The sequence below is a fragment of the Chelonia mydas genome, chromosome 3 (genome assembly GCF_015237465.2).
Source record: "Chelonia mydas isolate rCheMyd1 chromosome 3, rCheMyd1.pri.v2, whole genome shotgun sequence".
In the NCBI taxonomy this organism is placed as follows: domain Eukaryota; kingdom Metazoa; phylum Chordata; order Testudines; family Cheloniidae; genus Chelonia; species Chelonia mydas.
This window is the reverse complement of record NC_057851.1, coordinates 193,483,712-193,508,520: the sequence shown is the minus strand read 5'-3', so window position 1 is coordinate 193,508,520 and position 24,809 is coordinate 193,483,712. Positions and strand designations below refer to the sequence as shown.

Sequence of the window (24,809 nt, the reverse complement as noted above, 5' to 3'; positions counted from 1 at the left end):
ACTTTCTTGTTGACTGCCACTGCTCATATCACACTGAGTGCATTGAACAGTGAAGATAGCATGGCATAGCCTAACCAGTTATAAAAAGAGCATGGTCTGATGCCAACAGGTGCTGAGCCCTTTCTGAGCTGGGACAGGTCCCTCAGCACCTTACAGAATAGTCTCTTTCTGCTCAAGCTGCATGACATAAATGAAGATTGTCAGACTCTTTGAGATGCACTGTCCTTCACATGGAACTGGCTCAGACATGTGTACAGTGCACAGTTCCCTCACTGACTGGAAACAATACCATTCTCTCATTCGTCTTCCTCAGCCGTCGTTTATATTCAGCTCTGTCATTTATTTTCATCTTCTCACAACCAGAAGAGATCCGCTGCATTATGCAAAAGAAATGTGATCCAAATGTTTTGCATAATGGTTAATAAAGATGTAAAGGACATGAGAATAGTTGGATTTGAGCACATCTCCTCAGTGCAGGAGCCAGCTAGGAGAACTAATATATGAATGCCAGAACATCAGCCATATGAACAGTTGTGTATAAAGGACTTGCTTGGGCCTGTCTGAGCACAGTCCCATGTTGGGGTGCAAAAGACAGATGCATTGCCCTAGTGAGCACTCCAGGAGAATTTATGTCTTCTGGAACTTCCAGAAATATGATGGAGCTTGGCTGCTGCTTCATATTCTGGCAGAATGCAGAGTTTGCTCCTGTTTGCACCCAGCCAGAGCTGGGTCACCTCCACTGACCAACATGGAGGTGGTCAGTCCCATGATCTTTGGAGCATCAGGCAGGTCCTTTGAGGCCCTCTGAAGGAGGCAAGATCGTGACTCTTGCCTTTTGGACCACAGTCCTACCAGTGGCACCAGCCTTGCACCCAGTGAGGGTAAGAACCACCCATTCATACACACACACACACACACACACACTCATGACTACCCTGCGTATATTGCCAGCAGAATGTTGCCATCCAACAACTAGGGTGAAATCCGTGCCACCTGACATCATAAGAACATAAGAATGGCCATACTGGGTCAGAACAAAGATCCATCTAGCCCAGTATCCTGTCTTCTGACAGTGGCCAATGCCAGGTGCCCCAGAAGGAATGAACAGAACAGGTAATCATCAAGTGATCCATTCCCTGTCACCCACTCCCAGCTTCTGGCAAACAGAGGCTAGGGACACCATTCCTGCCCATCCTGGCTAATAGCCATTGATGGACCTATCCTTCAGGAACTTATCTAGTTCTTTTTTGAACCCTGTTATAGTCTTGGCCTTCACAACATCCTCTGGCAAGAAGTTCCACAGGCTGATTGTGCGTTGTGTGAATAAATACTTCCTTTTGTTTGTTTTAAACCTGCTGCCTATTAATCTCATTTGGTGACCCCTAGTTCTTGTGTTATGAGAAGGAGTAAATAATAATACCTTATTTACTTTCTCCATACCCGTCATGATTTTATAGACCTCAATCATATCCCCACTTAGTTGTCTCTTTTCCAAGCTGAAAAGTCCCAGCTTTATTAATCTCTCCAGTGACTTCCAGACTTGAACTCCCAGTGACTTCAATGTGGGATGGATTTTATCCCTTGTTACTAATGCTCTCTTTTAACAAGGTTTAATGACTCAGTAGTAGAAGTGTGAATAAGCCATGCCTTCTCCTAGAGGAAATATAATCAGAAGGAGAGAAAGAGAGTCTTCCTGAAGCCAGGCATGTTTCTTTTTGTTTGCTCTAGCAATTAGGGGTAGGGATTTTCAAAAGCACCTATGTGATTTAGGAACACAAATCCCATAAGTCAAGGGGACTTATATTTCTACATCACTAAGGCACTTTTGAAAATCTCATCCTCTAGCTGAGGAAATTTCATTTGCTTCCAGGTTAAATTCTGGGTAAGGAAAGCAAACAAACTTTGTTCATTGGAAGGAAGGGTCAAGACATTTTCTTTAATCATCCACTGTCTGGAGATAAACTGCATATATGACCATTTGAATGCCCCACACCCTGTGGTGGTTCTTTTGTTTACATTCCACCATAGGTCTGTCACTTTCAGCCCATGTTTCATTTGTGATATTGTTTTGTTGTTGGCAGAAAAAAATGAGTGGGTAAATAGTTGTAAGAAATGGCTGGGAAGAGGTAAAATGTTGAAAGGTTTATTTTCAAAAGTTTTTGATTAACCGGAAAATGTACAGAAAGCAAATCAATTCTGTGAGGCGAAAGAATGACAAAATGGCTGCCCTCAGCTTCCTTGTCTTCAGTATAGAAGCCAGCTAAAGAAAACTAGTATGTGAATTGCAGCACATCACCCACCTGCGCTGTTGTTTAATCCTTATAAAACACAAGTGTTGTCAGCCCACTGGCAGAACAACAATGAATCGCTTTGCCATGTGGGGGACATGGCTTTGGGCGTACAGTTTAGGTCCTATTGTTAAGCTCCGAGATGTCAAAAGCAGCTTTTTTTCAGCTGTCACTTCTATCCTCTTTCAGTGCCTGGGGAGGAAAAGCCGTGGGATGTGTTACTCATTGGCCCCTCTATTTGCAGGTCCCAGGAGCTAAGAGCATTTGTGTCAACAGTACTTGCATACTCCACAGCAACCACGCATTTATAAAATAGTGATCCGGGGTAGGTGATGATCCTTCTTATGACTTGCATATCTCAGGTTTCAGCATCACGCTGGGTTTCAGTCCGAGATAATACTGAGTGATCATGGCGTATCATCTGTTATATTTAGCTCCAAAGAACCCCCGGACAGGTCTAACTCCATGACAGGTTGCAGCAGCTTCATGATTTTGGAGACTTCTAGTGCCAATGGCATCCCTTTCTCCTCTGTCTTGCTCCCTGCAGAACACAATATAAGAAGTCTCTCTTTCAGTGTGGGGAAGTATTTGTTGTTGTATATTATTTGTGTTCCCAGAGCACCGAGGAGCTCTTGTCATGGATCAGGACCCCTTTGTGCTAAGCGCTGTACAAACACAGAACAAAAAGATGGTCTATGCTCAAGAGTGCTTACAATCTAAGTCACAGATGGATACAGACAGTCAGGGAAGTATAAGGAAACATCAGCATGATGGAAAAGAGGCCGTGGTACCACAGCAGCCTCACCATTGTCAATGTTTTGTAGGTATCATGTTGTTCTTTCCCTTAGATTTTGGGAGAACTCTTGCGATGTTATTACTAGTCCCACAATATTGGGTGCTACATTTTCACCTAGGGCTACACATTTTTTTTACAGCTATATCAGATAGTTAAAGTGGTCCAACCCTCTACTGTGGATGCAGTTCTACCAGCACAAAGGTGCATACTTGTATGAGAATCAGCTATACCAATGGAGGTGCATTTATACTGGTATGAGTATGTCTACACTAGCATTGGACTACTTTAACTTTATCTGTTTTGATATAGTTATAGCATTAACTGTACAAAAACTGCATAGACACCAGCCCGTAGGAAAATTGGTTTTGAATTATTTTTCCAACATATTGGGTACGGTCTCATGACTCCATCTATTTATGCTTCAACAAACATCTTTGTTTTGGCCTTTGAAGAGTGCTCTTTCCAGTTAGATTTGCGCTCCCTTGTGCTCCTCTGGCAGTAACTGGGGGAAAGATGCAGCCTGGGGTCATATCACACCCCTGCTATTATTTAAAATGTCTATTACCGTAGCATCTAGATGCCTCAACTGAGATTAGGCCCACCTTGGGCTAGGTGCTGTGCTTACACATAGTGAGAGATCGACCCTGAGCCAAGGAGTTTGCCAGCTAAACTAGACAGGACAGATTAAGGAGGCAAGAAAAGGAGTATTATTATCCCCATGTCACAGAGGGGGTACTGAGGCACAAAGAGATTGAGGGATTTGCTCAAGGCCACACAGGAAGATTGTGGCCAAACTGGGAATTACACTTAGATCTCCTGAATTCCTGTCTGCAAGAACATTCTTCCAATCTTTTCTAATATGATTCCTTTTCGAGACTTTCCTTGTAGTGGTTGTTACTCTTTACTATTTTCTAAGGCAGACTGGGATGAATTATCCACCTACTTTGTTGACCTGTGCAGATCCAGACTGGGTCCCAAGGGTTTACATTAGCACAAATTTGCAAAAATGTAGATGCTGAAGCTTTGAATTAAGCAGAAATGTATCCGTGGCAAACCCACTGTCTTTGGAATTGCTGGATAATGCCAATTTCCCTAAAAAAGGTTGCAGGATCCTAGACAATCCAGGCAATGAGCCTGGCACAGGTTTTACATAACACAGTTTTTACTCAAAATGTTGAATTCACATATCATATCTATTTATTTAAATATAATATCTAAACAGCCTGTCTGTTAATAATGCTTCATATCGATAGCGTAAATTTTTAGATAGGATTTTTCATTATAGAACAGACTGGATAGGGTTTAAAGGTGCTTTCAGAGCAGTTAAAACACATTTAGGGCCTATCTGGTCTATGGTTTCGGTAGAGGCAATATTAACTGCTATAAGCACTCTATAAACCAAATGGATAGTGTTAGAGTAGCGTGATGGGGTGTACAAACCCCACACTGGGCGTAAAGGGGTTAAAGGACAAAACGGGGCCCCGATAGCTCTGCCCCTCCAGGCTTGCAATGCATGCTCCAGCTGGAGAGGAAGCTTAAAAGGAAGCCACTCAGCTCAGAGCAGGGGAGAAGACTGACCAACCAGCCTATCTACTACCCTGAGGGCTCCTGAACAAGAACACTGAAGAAGCCTCCCTGTGAGGCTGAGCCCATTTGGGGACAAAGGTGTAACTGTTTTTTCTTTCCTTTTGTTCTCTTATATTGGACTGAGAGACTCTGGGGGAGATGGATGGTAGGAAGTGACCCAGGGAAACACCTCTGGGGCACTATTGTGTCTTATAGAGCCCTGGGTTGGAGCTCAACGGAGTGGGAAGACCTGGCTCCCCTAGCAACTGTCCTTGTTGCGGGAGGGTATAAATCTCTAGTAAGGGGTGGGAAAGGGATTTTGAAAACTCTGAGGCAAGGATAAGCCACAGACAAGAGGTAGGATCTGGACTAAAGGCCCTTCCTGTTGGGAGGTGAGTGACAGGGTGCACTAACCACTATGCCACCTGGCCCTCTGAGGACTCTACTACAAGTAGACAGATGTGAAAACCTGGTGAAGAATTATAAACTGTGGGGGAGAATTACAAGAGCACCCACTGGATTTAATAGCACGTGTGCCATGGAAATGACGCTCCCACATAAAATCTGCCCCATTGGCATTAGTATATGAAATTGAATGTGGACAGATTACACCTCAAAAACATAAACCTCTCTGCATTCTCTGGCAGCGGCTGGCATCTGTTTTCAGGCGTAAGGTTCTCAAGACACTATCTGAGCTGGAATTCAGATGGGCAGAGCTCTGAGGACAAGGAATGACAGGTCAACAAGGTGAAGTCGGGTGCAGCAGCATTATGCTTCCTTGACTCAGTGGGGTCTCCTGGACACAAGAAAAGGCGGGTTGGGGAATGCTCGTTCTCAGCAGCATGTGGAGGTACTGGAGTCCAAGGGACTATTCCCAACAGCTTCACATTCCTGAATCTCAAAACAGTCTTTCTTTGCAAGGGGTTGGTGGACAGTCTCCGGGCTAGATTTAAGCCCCCAGTTTATGCCAGCTTCTGTTAGTATAACCCAGCACTCACAGTAGAAAGGCGGCCTTGAGAGAGATGGCAGTGGTACAAAGCATTCCCCACCTGCCAGCCAGCAGAGCTCCAAATGTGGGCAGCGCTAGCTGAAGAGGAGACAATAATTGCATAGCAGGTAGGTGGATGTGCTAATTCTGCATGTCATTAGAGCAGCCCCTCACCCCCCAGATGGGGCTCCTGTGAAGCAATGTACAGCGGCCTCTTTCCAAAGATAGAAACCCCTCATATGCAGCTATGAGGGGAGTAAACTGCAGACACATAACTCAGCATCAGAGTGGGAGAGGAAAAGATCCCTCTGGTTTATAGTTTCAGTTCTCTACAGTTTCTCTTTCTTATCTGGTACTCTTCAATCAGCCTGTGTGTCGCTGCCCTCTGTGACTGAGTGCAGGGAGCAAACGGGTGCCCCTGCACTCTGATCACTCAGGCGTTAATGACCTGACAGAGGTCATTAGACAACCAGGCTGGCTGGCTGGATGGGATAAGGAGCCAATTAGCTCATCAGCCCAAGGGAGATAAAGAGGCAGGAAGTCCCTAAATGGGAGAGAAGGGTTTAGGGCTAGTTAAGCCCAGTAACACAGAGGCCTCTTGGAAGGGAGACATCTGTTCCCCTCAGGTTTTGGGGGAGAGGGCCAAAAAGCACTGTTAGTGCTGTCAATAGACTGTTGCATGGAGGTTGTTGTGGAAATGGTGGAGGGAATTTAAAATAAAAGGATATGGTGAAGGTACAACCATAGGAGTCTGTGTAATTTCTGTGGGGAGAAGGCAGGAGGAGAGCCATGCTCCATGACATGCTGAGGCTCGTCAGCTGGACTGCCCCAGTGGTGGCAATTGAGAGACACACAGGGGAGGCCTCAGGGATTATTGGGTGTCCAGACGATGGAGCAGACTCCACAGCGGTTGGTGGGCCAGCAGAAGAAGCTGCAACAGAGCATGCAATCTTTCCAACAGTCACACCAGCTGGAGAGAAAATCCCTGCTGGCCTGGCAAGCAGCGCCATAGAGGAGCTTACAGGAATTTATCAGGGAGCGAGGACAAGTGCAGCAGTTACTCCTGGTGAGTCCCAGTACGGGGAATGGAAACCGGACCCCTGTGTAAAATGGGGCCTGCTGATGACCCCGAAGCTTTTCTAGTGACATTTGAGAGGGTAGCAATGGGAGCTGGCTGAGACAGAGGAATGTGGGCCCTCTGGTTTGAACACTGTTTTTGCGGAGGTTCTATTCTTGGCTTCTCCATTGACTTTGCTCTGCAACTTGGGTCAAGGCACTCAATCTCTTTGTGCTTCAGTTTTCCCCTCTGTAAAATAGGGATAATAATGCTTACCCCACCTTTGCAAGGCTCTTCGAACTCTACAGAAGAAAAGTCTCTATATAAAGTATTGTTATTGGCAGTCTCCTATATATATATATATGTTCTTTGTGGAGAATATGCCAATGCAGTCATCCTCTGGCTAAGGATATCCAGGGGAAAAATAGATCTGCACTTTAACACAGTGAGAGTGCTTGAAAAGAAACAGTTGCTTTATTGCGATGTTGACTTTGCCATGGTAAACTGCTGCATTTTCATTTTCCTATATTTATTGTGTTGAAGAGTTTACATCCCAGTAAAGTAAATATTTCCTTTTAAAGGTCACCCATTGTATTTCTCCCTCTTCAGGGACATATGACGGTTCACTTACAGCTTCAGAATAACTCCACGTAGATAAAACATTCTAGCTACCTGATTCTTTATTACATCTGAACTTTACCGGTAATATAATAAATGCAGCGTTCAAACTGAAGTAGACAATGTGTTCTCCTCAGTGAGTTTCTTTATTACTTTCTCTTTAACCCTCAGTTTCCTACTGTTCTTCTGTATTGGAAATACAGCATCTGGTATCAGTGGGCAAAATATTAATCTAAATTGTAGGAGAATAATTGCTTCCATAAATCAAATCTGCAGTGTCTAGTGAAGCTGAAGGGATTTTACCTCGCATCCGTGTTTATTTTAGCTTAAACTGGGTTAAGCACCCGACTCCCTTTGAATTTCAGTGGGTGTTGGGTATCTAACTAAAGAATCCCATCCCCAATGTATACTATCCCCCGTGCTTAAGGAAGATTATTGCAAAGATATGGGCAGTAACCAGTATCAACTGCAAAATCTACCCACTTTCAGCCTGCAGCTAGACAAATTATGCAGTTTACCATACTGTGTGCCTATGAGTAACTTGTATTGATTCCTGGGCATGGTTTTCTATAAATGAAGTTGAATCAGCACCGCAGTAGGGCACTCATGTTTATGACTAAAACATGATGTAAAATGGCTTGCCTGTAAGAGGGCTTTGTGGTGTTTCTCACTCCATTCTAAGTGCTTTACCAAAGAAAACCAGTTTCAATCAACTTGTCAAGTTTAATCATTTGCTGCAAAACACCTCTGCAGTTATAACCTCTGACATTTTCTAGGCTGATGTAAAATGGGATGAATCTATCCCTAAATGTAAACATGGTGAGATATATTAATCAGAAACTATAATTCTAAGGGTAAGTCACAAGGGCTCCATATCTTTCTACTTCTCATCACCGTCCAAACTTACTGCTCATTCGTGATCATTAAGTGCTGTAATCAAGAGCCAGGTTGTGGGGAGAGATGTCTACTGCAGAACTAATTTACTTGTGCAATGTTTAGAAACTATGGTGATTCATAAATACTGTCATTATTTTTTTATTAATTGCACAAGAACTCAGCTCAGCATTAGTCTGCTCAGGCTTCATTTACCACCTAGTTTACACTGCGTATGCTCAGAGGTTTAAAACCAATCCCTTATTAGCATTGCATCGTCTTATTTATCTAGCATCTCCCGTGCTAGGAACCCAATGTCAATGGCAATGTAGCACTGGAAGGTATCTCGATAGGTCATCTAGTCCAGTCCCCCCATGCTGAGACAGGACTAAGTATTACCTAGACCATCCCTTATCCCCTTACTATTTAGACTATCCATACACCAAATAGGTAGAAAGCAGATTCTAGTTTCTTCTTCACCCACTCATATGAACGTTCAAATCATATCACTTCCTAGGCTGTGTCTAAATTAACTTTTCCCCTCCCCTAAAATTCACTCCACCAATGCTAGTGTAGACCAAGATGCAGGCAGCTGCGAGTATTTTAAGCACTGGGTCACTTAAGAGCAGGTATAGACAACATGGTGGCTAGAATTCCCAGCTCCTTGTCTCCACTAGTGCTCCCCCCATGGCTAACACTGTTAGCAACAATGAGAAATTCTAGAGTAGGAACCCTAGGGTAAGCAAGGCTCTGAGATCCAGTGCCCTCCACTGAAATAGCACAAGAGCCCACTGATGTTCACATGTCATGGGGTAATGATTCTCCAAAGCTGATTGGCAGCAAGCCAGCTGGAGACAAGCCACAAAGAGCTGTAAAGAACAGTGCATGTCTTGAAAGTAATACACATTGAGGGTGCACTGCCCTTACTCAGGAGGGAAGGCTCTCCCTGCATTACCTAGCTTCTTGCGGTGGCAGGGTGAGGTATTTGAAAATGCTGAAACAAACCATGATAGTCAGCTAATGTAAAGCAGATAGTCAGCTAATGTAAATGGACATAGCCCCACTGAAATCAATGGAACTAGGGCTGATGGGAAGTGTGGGGGGGGGAGGAGAAGGAGTGGAGTACAGTTCTACTAAGGGACCCCAAAACATCTGTGTAAATAAAGTAAAAGGGGAGGGGTGGGGCCCCAGGACCATAACATACCACGGCCCCAAATTTTTCTCACCAGGCATGGAACCAAGCCAGCTTATACCCGTTGAGGACCTGGCCCCAAGTTTGTAAAGAATATCACACATTTGTATAGCAGCTGAGTAAATCAGGCAGGGAAAATAAGGAGGGGCTGTAAGTGAGAACTGGTTCTTCCCCAAGGTCCCCTATTGCATCAACCCGTACTGAGCCCCCCCCCCGCCCCAATGGAGAGAGAAGCTTCCAGTCCATGTTCAGATCATGACTAGGGCCAACAGGCCAGTTAGAGAATTCCTATTCCAAGCCCTCTGTGGCACTGAAAATCCCAGAAATGCTTTCTGGCTTTTGTACCCCTGATTGTTCTACAGGCCTGATCTCATGGCCCATTGACTTCAGTGGCTTTAGGTCCGATCTTTAGTGTCAAGTAGAGCTTGTTGGGAAATTTCTGACGGAACAGTGTTCCGCTAGATAATGCAATTTCATCACAATCTAAATGTTTAGCAGGAACCTTGGTTTCAGTGAAACTGTCTATGGAAAGAGTAAAAAAATGAATCATTCTAACTTTCTCATTTCATTCCTGTAATGCTGAAACTTTTCATTTTGACTGTCATTTTGATTCATTTAGACTTTTTTACATCATATAATACAGTATTAAAATTAATATTTTATATTTGTACATAATGAATATCTATAGCATTTAATATTTTACATTATATTACAGTGTTTCCATACGATGTGTTTGCCGTTTCGAAACACAACATATTCAATGGTTCTGAATTGGAATGTTTATTCCATGGACAATTTCAAAATTTTGGCGGCTTGTTCTGATTTGGGCAAACAAATTCTGACATATTGGAATTTCCCATGAATGGAAATTCCGTTCTCTGATCAGCTTTAGTGCCAAGCCAAACAGTGAGCTGTGCCCCAGGTACATGGTGAGGAAGGAGTCAAGGAGCAGGTCTACGCTTCAGCTGGGATCGATGCTCTGAGATTGATCTGCTGGCAGTCGATTTAGCGGGTCTAAAGACTTGCCAAATCAACTGCAGATTGCTCTCCAGTTGACCCCTGTACTCTACCCCTGACAAGAAGGGTAAGGTAAGTCGATGGGTGATTTTCTCCCGTCAACCCCCGGTGGTGTATACCCCACGGTAACTCGACCTAAGGTGCGTCAACTCCAGCCATGTTATTCATGTAGCTGGAGTTGCGTAGCATAGGTCAACTTACCGCGGTCATGTAGACATAGCCAAGGAGTCCTCCACTTGGGCTGCAGAGCAGCTGTTTTATGGAGGATCTTCAACCTCTCCTGACCACTTGCCTATCTGCCTCGCTCCCACATAACCCCTGCATGTGGCTGTTCAGGGAGTGACTCCTCATGGCACTGCACTCTAGGCACACAGCCCATCCAAATCACAGTGCTGTGGAATCACAGTGGTTCTGCCTCCAGGAGAACCCATGTGGGCCGTGGCTGGATTGGCCCCTACAAGAACAATAGGATTTCTTCAGTCACTCTCATAGCGTTCTTCTTTGGAAGCAGAAGGATCCCTGATGTGTCTCTGCCATGGAGCTCCTAATCCCTGGAGTGCTCCCTATTTTTGGGGTGAAACCTGTTTACTGCTGACAGCGAGCATCCCAAAAGTGTCTGATGTCAAACTGAATATTCACCGTGCCATTAAGCCAGGCATTTGCATCAGCTGAGCCCACAGACACATTTCTTGCCATTGAGCCTTAATGCTGGTGTGAATTGCCCAGTCATCCAACACAACAGGTAGAACTGCCTACCCCAGCTGCTACTCCAGGGTATATTGGGAACTTCTAAATTTGATGTGAGCCATCACAGGATGTTAGCCTCCCTCAGACAGGGGTGTTGTGATGTATTCAGTGTTTGAGATTGATGTAAACAGAATGCTGTGCCAGTTGCTTGGGGGCTGGCTTTTCAATCTCCTCTTTGAGATGGATTTCTTCCTGCTTTAGATTGAAAAGAAGCAAGACAACCTCAAGTGAGAGCACAGCTAATGTAAAAGCATGAAGGTCATACATTTCCCTCCTTATATAACAACAATCCTTTGTAGAAGCTGCAGAGGATACGTAAGCAGCTGTCTGATTTTCTTACATATTCGTAAGCAGATAGAGCTTGATTCAGCAGCAAATATCCTTTGCCGCCTGATCCCTGGAAGGCTATGGCTCCTTGCTCGGTGGAAGCTGATTTATGCAGAGGAAAGGCCGTCCCATTATAGAAGAGTTGCTGGGAAAGAAAGCTGGGGGGGGAAGGACTAGATAGATGAATATGAAAGGATGTCTAATCCAAACCAGAGTTTAACTCACTGCCATATATTGGCTGATTGCTACTTAGACAGTTTTGGGTGGTTGGTTTGTTGCGTTCTGCTGAAATGGGAGCCAACAGCTGGGTCAGCATCTAGCCAATGGCCTTTTGTTTGGCTTTAATTAATCGACATGTATCAGCAAAGCAAACACCAGTGTTGCCCTCCATGGGGCACTGCTATTGTTGTGCAGAGTTCCTTCCTCCCAATGCTAATTCGTACACCTGCCTGACTGTTGTCAGAAGCAAATGCTCCACTTGGTGCAGAGGAAGTGGTGTGATTCTTCTGAGTGGGGGTCAGCAGGTGTGATTCTTCTGAGTGGGGGTCAGCAGGCAGGGAACCCCCCCAGGGGAGGCTTCTGTGTCCCCATGTGCACTACAGGGGCTCAGTCTGTGTGAGCTTAGAGGAGTTTGCGCTGGGGGACCTATCCATGTCTCTGTGAATCAAGCAGGCACACTTCCTCTCCTCAGCAGCTTAAAAGGTGCATTTCTAGCACAGGCTCATGGCCTGGGAAGGGGGTGAGCATCCCATCTGCTCCTGTGCTCCCTGTTTGCAGACCCTGTGATCTGGGGCCTTATGGTCCACTTCCGCTGTCCTTAATCTGTGCTCCTACTGGCTTCAGTGAGAGTATCGTCTGAGCGAGGACTGAGCCCGCCTTAAATACATAATAGCTAGTTTTTATAGACAGATGCTATAGTTTATTTGCTGTCAACTCCTAGGGCCAAAGGCTGCCCTGACTCGTCTTTTCCATTAGAGTGGCACAAGGTGTAAAGCCAGCGCAGAATATTAGGACCCATTAGGAAAGGAATAGATAATATATAAATCCATGGTACACCCACATCTTGAATACTGTGTGCAGATATGGTCACCAAATCTCAAAAAAAGATATACTGGAATTGGAAAAAGAACAGAGACGGGCAACAAAAAAGATGAGGGGGATGGAACAGCTTCCATGTGAGGCGAGATTAAAAAGACAGTGACTGTTCATCTTAGAAAAGAGACGACTGAGGCGAGGTACGATAAAGGTCTATAAAATCGTTCATGGTGTGGAGAAAGTGAATTTACCCCTTCACATAACACAAGAACCAGGGGTCACCCAATGAAATTAATAGGCAGCAGGTTTAAAACAAACATAAGGAAGTACTTCGTCACACAACGCACAGTCAATTTATGGCACTCATTGCCAGGGGATGTTGTGTAGGCCAAAAGAAGAATGGAGTTCAAAAAAGAATTAGGTAAGTTCCTGGAGGATAGGTCCATCAATGGCTATTAGCCAAGACGGTCAGGGATGCAACCCCATGCTCTGTGTGTCCCTAAACTTCTGATTGCTGGAAGCTGGGACTGGATGACAGGGGATGGATCACTCAATAAATTGCCCTGTTCTGTTCGCTTCTTCTGAAGCTTCGGGCACTGGCCATTGGATACTGGTCTAGATGGACTATTGGTCTGACCCAGTATGGCCATCCTTATGTTATGTTATTATGTAATTGAATAAAATGGCCAGTGCTACATAGCAGTTATTCGCAGCCCTCTGCCTCTCCTTCCAGCTGGATTAGTGCTTCCTCTAAGCGATAAACCCTCGCTGAGCACTAATTTTCAATGCGTCATGCTTCAATCAGGCAGAGAAATAAAACAGTGATGATGTTCTACAGACTTCAGAAGTGGTGGATGGCCCCACTTTTCCTTTTCAAGTCAGCAAGAGAAGCCACATTGTGTCTTTTGGTTTATAATAAAAGCTAATATCTTCCTAAACTAGATTCAATGGATGGGGGTCTGATCTCAGGTACAGGTGAGTTCAGTGGATTTACTCTGGATTTAGACAAGAGTAATCAAGATCAGAATCTGGCCCCTCTAGACACAATGATTGAAAAGGCGAGCTGGGTTATATAGTACAACCCCCTGCCAGGCCTTTAAAAATGTATCCAGTGTAGTTTTGACTGGCTCAGGTTTCTGAGATGGAGTTTCTGGGCCAAATCCTCAGCTGGTGAAAATCAATCAGGCTCCATTATCTGCAAGCTACTATGGCATGACACAGATTTACAGCTTAACTAAGGATCTGGCTCTCTGTCAGATACTCCTTCCCTGTCCTAAAAGGCAAATAAAGGCAAATATACCTAGGGCAGGTCTACACTACAGCCTAAGTCGATATAATTTACTTCGCTCCTAGGTGTGAAAAAGTCTCCCCTCCCCCCATGAGCTATGCAAGTTTCACGCTGTCCACACCGGCACTATGTTGGTGAGAGACGCTCTTCCTCCGACATAGCTTCCGCCTCTCACTGAGGTGGAGTAATTATGCTGACCGGAGCGCTCTCTCTCCTGTCAGCATAGCATGCTTTCACCAGAAGAAGTAGCTGCACCGATGTAGCACTGTAGTGTAGACTTGCCCTTACTTGCAAGCAAGTATGGGGCAAAACCCTAGAGCTGAACCCTTTCAACTTCAGAGAAGTTTGAATGCAGCTCAAGCCCATGTCTACTTACAAGTCATCCCTTCTGATTCTGCATTTTATAAGGGTTTGGTGCTTAGTGGCAGTTGAAGCGTGCTAGGTAGAAAATACAAATGAATTAATTTCTCTGCAGGGAAGGCAGCGAGGATCCATCCATGCTCCTATACAAGAGAGTGACTATTAGCCCAGGAATAGAACATCACCTTGAACAATCCACGAGCACTCTTTCATTTGTAAGAATCGCCAGCCCTGATGAAAGATGCTGGCGAGAGCACTCATATAAAAGCATTTGAGGGGATTGACATTTAAGCACAAATCTGCAGAGTGCAGCAAGTTTAACCCCAGTGTTTAACCCCCAATTTGCTGTCTTGCAGGCTCACGGGCAGAACAAACACAAATCCTTGGTCTGAAGCCTCGACAGACACACTCACAGCTAAAATGGCAGAAGAACTTGATATGCGCAATGAGTTGGAAGAAATGCAGCGGCGTGCTGACCAGCTGGCGGATGAGGTAAAACCAATGGCAAATGAGGAGGGTGGAAACACTTGAGGTTCTTCTTGCTGTCCACAGGCTACATCCAGAAATGTGCACAGCTGTAGCAAAACATACATCTAGCACCATATCCTGTAGGTCAACAGGCTTAGGATATCGGAACACGAAAAAAATCCCAGCATCAAGGGTCCCTCCTTGAAAATGCCCTGCCACCCATCTACCCTTGTTTAAACCAAGGGTTGGTTAGCTCAAGTGGTCCAGCAGATCTCAACTGCCAGGGTATTGGCGGTGGAAAAAATGGAAGTGATACTTGAGTGAGGTAAGGCAGAGTTAGGATCTAAGGGTATGTCTACATTGAAAAGAAAAACCTGCAGCACCGAGACTCAGGGCTCGGGTCAACTGACTCAGGCTTGCAGGGCTAAAAATAGCAGTGTAGACATTTCACCTTGGGCTGAAGCCCAGGCTTTGAAACCTGGCAAGGGCAGAAGGTCTCAGAGCCCAGGTTCCACCTTTAGATGGGGAAGGAGGGCAAGGCCAGGGCTATCCTCTCCTTATGGGAGCATTCATCACTGCCAACAGTGCTACTGCTAGAGAGTGCTAGCTGCAGAATTCCGGCTACCTCCCAGGCCAGAGTGCCTGGAGAAACGCCGTCTTCCCTCCTTGCACTCCCACGCTGGGATAGCTGTAATCTGGCTATTAGAGGGTGGGGAAAGAAGCACTCAAAGACTTCTATATGAGGCTATTCATGACATTTATACATGCCTGCACACCAGTGATGGAAATGGCATTTGCCAAATCTAACTTGCTTTTCTCCTGTTTTTTTTTTTCCAGTCACTTGAAAGCACCCGTCGTATGCTGCAGCTTGTTGAAGAGGTAAGGACTTACACTTTACCCTCCCTTCCTTTGTAGATAGAGGTATGGGAAAGCCTGACACAAGCAAAGGCCTGAGCCACTTGCCAATATTCACACACCGAGGGCATCTCCATAGGTTTCTGTGACCATCAAAAATGGGGCATTTTCAAAAGGTGTTCCTGGGAATTAGTCTAGACAAGATGTGGTGTAGCCATTGATAAAGTTGATCAAGCAGTTGATAGACTCAACTGAACTGCAGGATAACTACTATAGTTAATGGGGAACTGTATTCAGTCCATATTTTAATTTTGGTTGAATTGAAATATTCAAGATAAAGCAATGAAACACCCTTTGTACATGACCTCTGGTTGGTCACCGTGGGCCCGATACCCACAGTGGCATCAAGCTGCAGGAAGCCGATAAACTCCACAGAAGTCAATGGGGAGAAATGCTATGGTGTGACTGGCTCCTTATCTATCTGTTCATCCATTTCGGGTCTTTATAGAGCCCCAGTCACCACAGAATCTAGGTAATGCTTCTTTATCTTCTCTTGGAATGTTGTTAATAGAGGATGTTAGGGTTCATGAAAGATGGCAGATTGAGAACCCAGGAGACAGAAGGCCTCTGATCATCCACAGCACTGGGAGTGAGAGTGGAAGTTTGCTCAGTCTACCCTGCTAGTATGCCTCAATCCTCACCAGGTGGGGACTTTCTGGGAGGGAAAGGGTAGTTCACTCGGGTGCCAATTCATCCTAATCGTGGTGGAGGATTTTATAATCTGGGATATTGGATTCATACCACCAATCAGCCATCAGGTCCCCTGGTCACCTGATGTAAAATTTCAAACAAGGCTGTTAGACTTTGTTTATGGCCCTCAGACATTAATAAGTCATCAACTTTGACATGCTTATTATTGCAGGACACCTTCGACCCCCATGCCTGCTTTGCATCGACAACAGTGGGAGTTCCAAGCAAACACAAAGGGAAAGAAATAACCTTGAGTCACACGTTTATAAGCTGGCATAAGCTCCAGCCTTCATTTCCTACCCTCATTGAAATCAGTGGTGGTTTGCCTTTGACTTCAGCTCAAATGGAGTTGGGCCTTATATTGTGGAGTCCGACACCTATTGATCAGTAAACACCACAACTGTAATTCTCCGCCCACCCACTTCAGCTCTCTCTCTCTCTCTCTGTTTGTTCCTTCACAATTCAAGAAGGCTTTTCTCTCCCCTATCCTGAAACAACCCTACCATAACCCATTTACCTGTCCCTCTACCACCTCCTCCCTCCACCACTTCACTCAGTGAACATGCCTTATGCAATCAATCCTTCGCCTTCCTCTTCTCTAGTTCTACCCATGAGCCTCTCCATTCTTATTTCCAACCTTTCTACTCTACTTAAACGAGTCTCATAAACACAGAATAACAGACAGGGCCTACCCCAAAGAGCTTAAATAGCCTAGACAACAAAGGGCACAGAGATAGCAAGTAACTTGTCCCAGTCAGTAAGTATCATACCTGTGTCTCTTGAATCCCAATCCAGTGACCTATCCACTGACTATATCTTCCTGCATGTGTGGATTAGCCTATTGTGAATGCCACTGGAATGCAAATATTAAATAACAGTAACTGATCTCCATGGGAAAAAGACTGGGAATATTGAGTTTGCTGATCAGTCCATATAGGAGCCCAGCACTTCCTGGAAAGAGCTCAGCAGATCACAGGATCTGGCTTTTATTCGTCTTATACAGGAGCTTCCCATTCAGTCAAAGAACTTTCTAAATATAGCACTGGTTAGTCTGAAACATCAGGAGAAATCTCTCACAGTGATCTGAGCATCATTTCCATTAAGGTGACTACAGAAGGCCTTTCAGATTTCCTACCACAGTCTAACAGTGGCACTCTGCTTGATACCAGGTGCCAACTAGACATCGAGCCATTGATCACTACCCGTTGAGCCCAACGATCTAGCCAGCTTTCTATCCACCATGAAGTCCATTCATCCAATCCATACATCTTTAACTGGCTGGCAAAAATACTGCGGGAGACTGTATCAAAAGCTTTGCTAAAGTCAAGATATATCACGTCCTCCGCTTTCCCCATAACCACAGAGCCAGTTATCTCATCATAGAAGGCTATCAGGTTGGTCAGGCATGACTTGCCGTTGATGAATCCATGTTGACTGTTCCTGATCACCTTCCTCTTCAAGTGCTTCAAAATGGATTCCTTGAGGACATGCTCCATGATTTTTCCGAGGACAGAGGTGAGGCTGACTGGTCTGTAGCTCCCCGGATTCTCCTTCTTCCCTTTTTTGAAGATGGGCACTATATTTGCCTTTTCCCAATCATCTGGGACCTCCCCCGATTGCCTGGAGTTTTCAAAGACAATGGCCAATGGCTCTGTAATCACATCAGCCAACTCCCTCAGCACCCTTGGATGCATTGCATCTGGCCCCTTGGACTTGTGCATGTCCAGCTTTTCTAAATAGTTCTTAAACTGTTCTTTCACCACTGAGGGCTGCTCACCTCCTCCCCATACTGTGCTGCCCAGTGCAGTAGTCTGGGTACGCTCACCTTGTCTGTGAAGACTGAGGCAAAAAAAAGCATTGAGTACTTCAGTTTTCTCCACATCATCTGTCACTAGGCTGCCTCCCCCATTCAGTAAGTGTCCCACACTTTCCCTGATCTTCTGCTTGTTGCTAACATACTTGTAGAAACCCTTCTTGTTACCCTTCACATCCCTTGCTAGCTGCGATTCCAATTGTGCTTTGGCCTTCCTGATTACACCCCTGCAAGCTCAAGAAATATTTTTATACTCCTCCCTAGTTATCTGTCCAAGTTTCCACTTCTCGTAAGCTTCCTTTTTGTGTTTAAGCTAACCGAAGATTTCTCTGTTAAGCCAAGCTGGTTGCCTGCCATATTTGCTATTCTTTCTGAACATCAGGATGGTTCATTCCTGTGCCCTCAATAAGGCTTCTTTAAAATACAGTCAGCTCTCCTGGACTCCTTTCCCCCTCATATTAGCCTCCCAGGGGATCCTGTCCATCAGTTTCCTGAGGGAGTCAGTGTCTGCTTTTCTATAGTCCAGGGTCTGTATTCTTCTGCTCTCCTTTCTTCCTTTTGTCAGGATCCTGAACTTGACCATCTCATGGTCACTGCTGCCCAGGTTGCCACCCAGTTCTACTTCCCCTACCAATTATTCCATGTTTGTAAGCAGCAGGTCAAGAGGAGCACAGCCCCTACTTGGTTCCTCCAGCAGGTGCACCAGAAAGTTGTCCCCAACACTCTCCAAAAACTTCCTGGATTGTCTGTGCACTGCTGTATTGCTTTCCTAGCAGATGTACGGGTGATTGAGGTCCCCCATGAGAACCAGGGCCTGTGATCTGGGAACTTCTGTTAGGTGTCTGAAGAAAGCCTCATCTACCTCATCCTGCTGGTCTGGTGGCCTATAGCAGATGCTCACCATAGCACCATCCTTGTTGCTCTCACCTCTAAACTTAAACCAAGGACTCTCAACAGGCTTTTCTTATGCAGACATAAGAGCTGCTTTGTAAACCCCAAACCAAATGGGGCTGTTTTCTCATGTTATTATAAGATTTGGTTTTACATTTAAGCTCATTGACATTTCAGAATGGAAACTGTAAAGTATAACTGTTTCATTGGATAATGCTATGATGCCATTTCAAGCTGGATGCTTAGTGTAGGGTCACTATTTTAGCTGACTTTCATGTACATTAACATGCCCTCATCTGTAATAGGGAAATGTTTCCCCATGATTTCGCTCTTTCATTCTGAATGTTCCTCAGTGGTAGCCTAACAAGTACCACATAAAATAACATTCTGGACAATGTAGGACCTGATCCATTGCAAGAATCCCTTTGATTTCACTGGGCTTTGGATTGGGCCTCTAGTCAAGAAAGAGTTTTACTTAGTTAATGTATCTCTGTGGAAGCAAGTTATCTGCCCCAAAATGAAGCTGGATCCTAAAGGATTAGATAGCATGCCTTATCGCAATAGACTCAAGGAGCTCAATCTATTTAGCTTAACAAAGAGAAGGTTAAGGGAAGTGACTTGATTACAGCCTAAAAGTACCTACATAGAGAACAAATATTGAATAATGGGCTCCTCAGTCTATCAAGAAAAAGGTCTAACATGATCCAGTAGCTGGAAGCTGAAGCTAGACAAATTCAGACTAGAAATAAGATGTAAATTTTTTATGATGAGTAATGAACCGCTGGAGCAACTTACCAAGGGTCATGATGGATTCTCCACCACTGATTATTTTTACATATTTTTCAAAATTGGACATTTCTCTAAAAGATCTGCCTTAGGAGTTATTTTGGAGAAGTTCTCTGGCCTGAGTTACACAGGAGGTCAGACTAGATGATCACAACGGTCCCTCAGGCCTTGGAATCAATGAATTTTCGTGTCAACTGTAAGTGTGCAGGGCCAAATCCTTTGGTGGTGTAAATTGGCATTGCTGCCTTGAAGTCACTGGAGCTATATCGATTTCTGCCAGCTGAGGATCCAGCCCACAGACTTCAGTAGAAGTACATTGACTTATACCAGCTGATGTTCTGGACTATCAGGTGAATTCTAGTAGTGAGAGAATGGATTAATTCCTTTACTCAGACCTGGAAAGACAATACTGTACTGCATAGAACTACTGCTATCTCGAAAAAGGGTCTGAGGAAATATACTATAATGCATGAGTACGAAATGCTTTGTTAACCAGACTTTTGTCTTTAGGATATTGACACTTCCCTTTAGTGTCTTTGTGAACTGCTAGCAATGTCAGCCTGTCCTGGTAGATAATTGTCTGCATTAATTTATTCAGAATAAAGTCTATAAGCCATATTGATTGGAGTAGAATTCTTTATTTAACTGGGTGTTTATGTCTGCTATAGTATTTGGTCATGATCAAGCATATATTTGTTTTTCAATGTACCTACTGAAATATATGGAAAACATTTCCTGTATTTCTGATTCACTTGCTGATATATTTTCTGGGCTAGATTTCCTCAGTACCTGGCACCTTATGTTGTCCTCTGCACCTGTGCAAAGGAGAAGTGTGTGTAGACCTCTACTATATCAGAAAACGTCCTTTTTACAGCCACTTAGCACAGGTGTGAATGTCTGCACAAAGTGCAAAGCAAGGAAGAATCAGGGCCACTCTGTTTCTGAAACGATTGATGGGGCTTTTGAGTAGTTTTACATTGTCCTTCCCAGTTTCATTCCCTCCTTGGGAAATTAAGCCATATAATGATAATACTTAGCAGTTATATACCAATGCATTTCACCTTCAAAGTGCTGTGGAAACTTCAATGGAAGTCTTTCCATTGACTTCAATGGGCTTTGACTCAGACTGTAATAAAAAACTATTGTTAACATTACAAAAGATAGAGGGTAGTGTATGTCATAGTCACTGACAGGGTCAAATTCTGCTCTTGGTTACACTGATTTCATTGAAGTTATGCCAGGTTTACAATGATCTATCCAAGAGCAGAATTTGACCCATAGAATTTAAAATCATACGCCACTCCAGATTATACTTTTTAAATCAGGAAATAGATCCAGCAAAACATTTGAGCATGTGCCTCACTTTAAGCAATGGATTGATTCACATGCTTAAAGTTAAGCACATGTTTCAATTCTTTGCTGAATGAGCGCCTTTATGAAAAGGCTACTTCATTAGTACTCAGAATGCTGGAGCTTAGTAGTACTGAATAATGGAAGAATAAGAACTTATTGCTCTTATACATTTTTTGTTTTCTATTCGTTTCTATTCTATTAATGCAATTAATGTCTAACTAATCAGTCACCAGTTCAAATTCAGCTCAAGTGCTTGATGACGTAGTTTTTCCATTCAAAAAACTCTAATTGGCTTCCATAGAAGTTCCGTTTGTGAAAGGGACTTTGGTCAATACCATCTGATGGCTGTTCGGTGGTTTATGTGAAATGTGTGGGTGGTGTCAGGCCTGTCCTTAGTGGATATATGTCCACATCACAATAAATACTATGGCAATTTGCACTAATTGGCATCTTGGCCTTCCCAGCATAGGCCAAAGACTGTGTGGTCATGGAGACTGAACTACTCATTTCTAGAGTTAGGGCTGAGAAATGTATTGAAGAGATTATCCTTCTGCTGCCCATGATGTACCTGTCTTGTGGCTAAACAAAGGATTGCAGCCTCCAGACCCACCAGTTCAATACCTTACAAAAGCCCTAGAGTCTCTGATTTATTTTTCTGAAGACCAGACATAGAAAACGTTCAGGTTTTAATAATGCCATGGCAAAGCATGTTGGTCCAAATGCTCTTCTCAGGTACAATGGGAAAACAAAGGTAGTCCAAGTATTACTGAGAAGAGACAGTTGCATATTTTAACTAGTTAACCCAGATTTGGAAAACCTGGTTTCATGATACTTCAACAAAAGGAGACCCATGCACATTGTAGTGTCCTGTGTATAGGCTATACCTCTCTGGTCTGAGATACTTCAAGAATCTGATCCTGCATATATCAAGAAACTAAATCTCCTGTGGGATTTTCAACAGCACTCCACACTGGCTGCCCTCTGCTCTCGCTAACGTGAATGCTCATGTTCGTTCTTCTAAATCAAGGAGGGTTTCACGTTTTCACATGAATCTTCAGTTTGCCGAGACTGAGGGCCAGATTTTCAAAGACGCTCATCTGCATTTTGGAACCAAAATCAATGAACCTGTCTCCAAAAAAAGAACCTCAGCCCATTGGGGACACACTGGCCATTGAGCAGTTTCGAAACTCTGGCCAGAGATGTCTGTCACAAACCGACACTGTCACAGGGTCTGCCCGTGCTGCAAGCCGGAATGTGAGTGCAGCACCTGTCGACTTAGCCAAGCTTGCTTTAATCGAGCTCACTCATGTACCGGCAGCAGCATGGGGCTTCCGCACAGGTTGTATCCAGGACCTTGGGTAATTACTGAAGTGACTAGCCCATACTGAAGCCTGTGCTGCTCTTGATCTGTGAGTTAGCTAGAGTGAAGGGAGCGCATTTATGACGACATGTGCTGCAGTCACACCCTGTGGCATAGGCACACCCACAGCATCACACTGTGAGGAGCTGGGTGAAAATCTGGCTCTTCTTTAAGTCCCTGTAAGGGAGCTGAGCTCGTTTGAAAATGTGGGCCTAGCCGTTTAGCCTTGTCTGCGGGGCGACAGCTGAAAACAAATGATAAAAGAATGTTGCGGTATGAGTAGATGATCACCTAGCACCTGATCCAGCTCCCATCTACACCTGCGGGAACCTTCCTCTTACTTTCAGTGGGCTTTGCATCAGGCCCAGAATACACACAAATATATCGACTGTGCACGCGTTTAATAAATTCTTGGTTGATCACATCTGTATTAACCCTGTGGCAGCCTGTGGAACAGGCCTCCTTGGTAATAAACACAGACTAAATTCTGCTTGATCAACAGAAACGGCAGCTAAGGTCAGGTAGGCAGAAGAAAGTTGCACTCATTTTCCTCAGTGCAAGGATTTGAACAGATGGACTTGTCACCAAAGGCAAATCATGGAGTCTTTCTCCAGGCACAACTCCCAGGCACGCTACTGGTCTCACCTGAGTAGGTCAGCCCCTGCAGATGGTATTCGGCAAGAATGTTTTTCACTGCATTTGGCATTTCTAAGCCTGGCAGTGGCTGGCTTTGCTGAAAACGGACACCACTTGTCACGCCACAAAACAGCGGGCTTTACAGGACAACTGCACGCCCTGGGGGACCAGCATGTGGAAGGGGCCCATGTCAGAGTATAAATGACATCAATGAGCCAGAGAACAGGGGCATAGGGCAGCAGCAAACGTCCACCTCACTAGTGCCTGCAAACGGACTTGAAATGAATTGCTGCAGGAAGGAGGGGAGGATGGAGAGGAGGCATAGGGCTGGCCCCTCCTCTCTCCAGCCTCACGCCCTCTTGGTAGGAAAGGAAAGGAGGAGGGGGGAAAAAAGGCAACTCACAGATCTGATGGCCCCCAACCACCTGCTGGCTTCAGTGGAGTTGACAGTTAGGGTCAGCAGGAGAGGTCCTCACATCGCTTGTGAGGGGCCTGAGTGGAGGGGACGGGCCATGGCCTCTGAGCAATCCTTGAGTGTCAGAAACTCAGTCACGTAGCTGAGCCAATGCGCTGAATGTGCAGCCAGACTGCCTGGGCTGCTCAGCACCGAGGGAGGGTGGACCAAGCCCCTGACACCCCAAGAGGCAGCAAGGACGTCATTGTGACCAGCAGCTGATAGTGGCAAAAAAGCAGTTGGGAAGAAGTCTCTGTCTGGGATATTAAATGTTGGTGGACTGAGCCCTTAGATAGCCTCAGGGAGGGAGGATGGTGGTGTGGCTGAGACACAAAACAAGGAGGTTCTATTCCTAGCAGCTGCCGCAGAGTTCCCGGGCAAGGAATTCAATCTCCTTATACTGCTGCACAATGGATGTTATAATCCTTATCTCCCTCACAGCGGTATTGTGATACTCAGTTAATAGATGCCAGGAAGGCAGTTAAACTGCGCAGAAAATAGTTGCGTGGGGCCCCTTGCTGGCAGCCCAAATTTCCCGGCAATGTGTCAATATTACCGCGTAGGGCCTTAAAGAACTTGGTTCCTCTCCTCTTGAACTGCAACAGGCATGAGCATTTTCAGACCCTCAGTTATACGCAATGATTATCATTGCACGGAGCAGAAAGAGTCTAGCCTATCCTTAGGAATTAAAAAAATGCCTTTCTGGTCTATGGTATAGTTTAGTGTTGAAAAACCAACAATATAATTTATCTCCTTCCAAATCAATGACAATAATGGCAAACGCCGTGTTTGTAAAGGGCACTTTGCCATCTGTACGCTTAGCGGGATTTTTAAAAGGGCTTTAAAATTGGCCTAACTGTTCCCATGGAAGTCTGGACCCAAAGCCCACTGAGGTTAACAGGAGACTTTCCATTGTCTCCAATAAGATTTGGATCAGCCCCTACATCTGTTAAACCTTTGTACCAAAAAATGATTCATACAGGCAGTCCTCGACTTTACGACATTCGAGTTACGATGAATGGCACGTACGTTTATAAATTGTGATTGTGTTTCGACTTTACAGTGCCGGTTTCGACTTTACAACGCTCGATCCGACATTATTCCTTTGGGAAATTCGAGTGACCACGTTTTCGACTTAAAATGCAATTTTCAGGAACCAACTGCGTCGTAAGTCTGAGGACTGCCTGTTTTCATCTTGAGTATTAACCAGCTTTATGAAAGGTTTCCTAATATATAGTGAGGGAGAGTAATATGTCTTGATGGCCTCATACAGTTGCTTCCACTCCTCATA

At 44.7% G+C, this 24,809-nt stretch overlaps 1 protein-coding gene across 3 annotated transcripts in view; it reads left to right on the top strand.

The window, feature by feature from the left end:
- SNAP25 (synaptosome associated protein 25) overlaps positions 1-24,809 on the top strand; it is a 92,458-nt gene that overhangs the window by 40,790 nt on the left and 26,859 nt on the right. For all 3 annotated transcript variants that reach the window (XM_037896152.2, XM_037896154.2, XM_037896153.2), the window contains exons 2-3: positions 14,509-14,644; positions 15,458-15,499. In XM_037896152.2, the coding sequence (XP_037752080.1) occupies positions 14,573-14,644; positions 15,458-15,499 (114 nt within the window). In that variant the 5' untranslated portion in view covers positions 14,509-14,572. The remainder of the gene's footprint in view (positions 1-14,508; positions 14,645-15,457; positions 15,500-24,809) is intronic.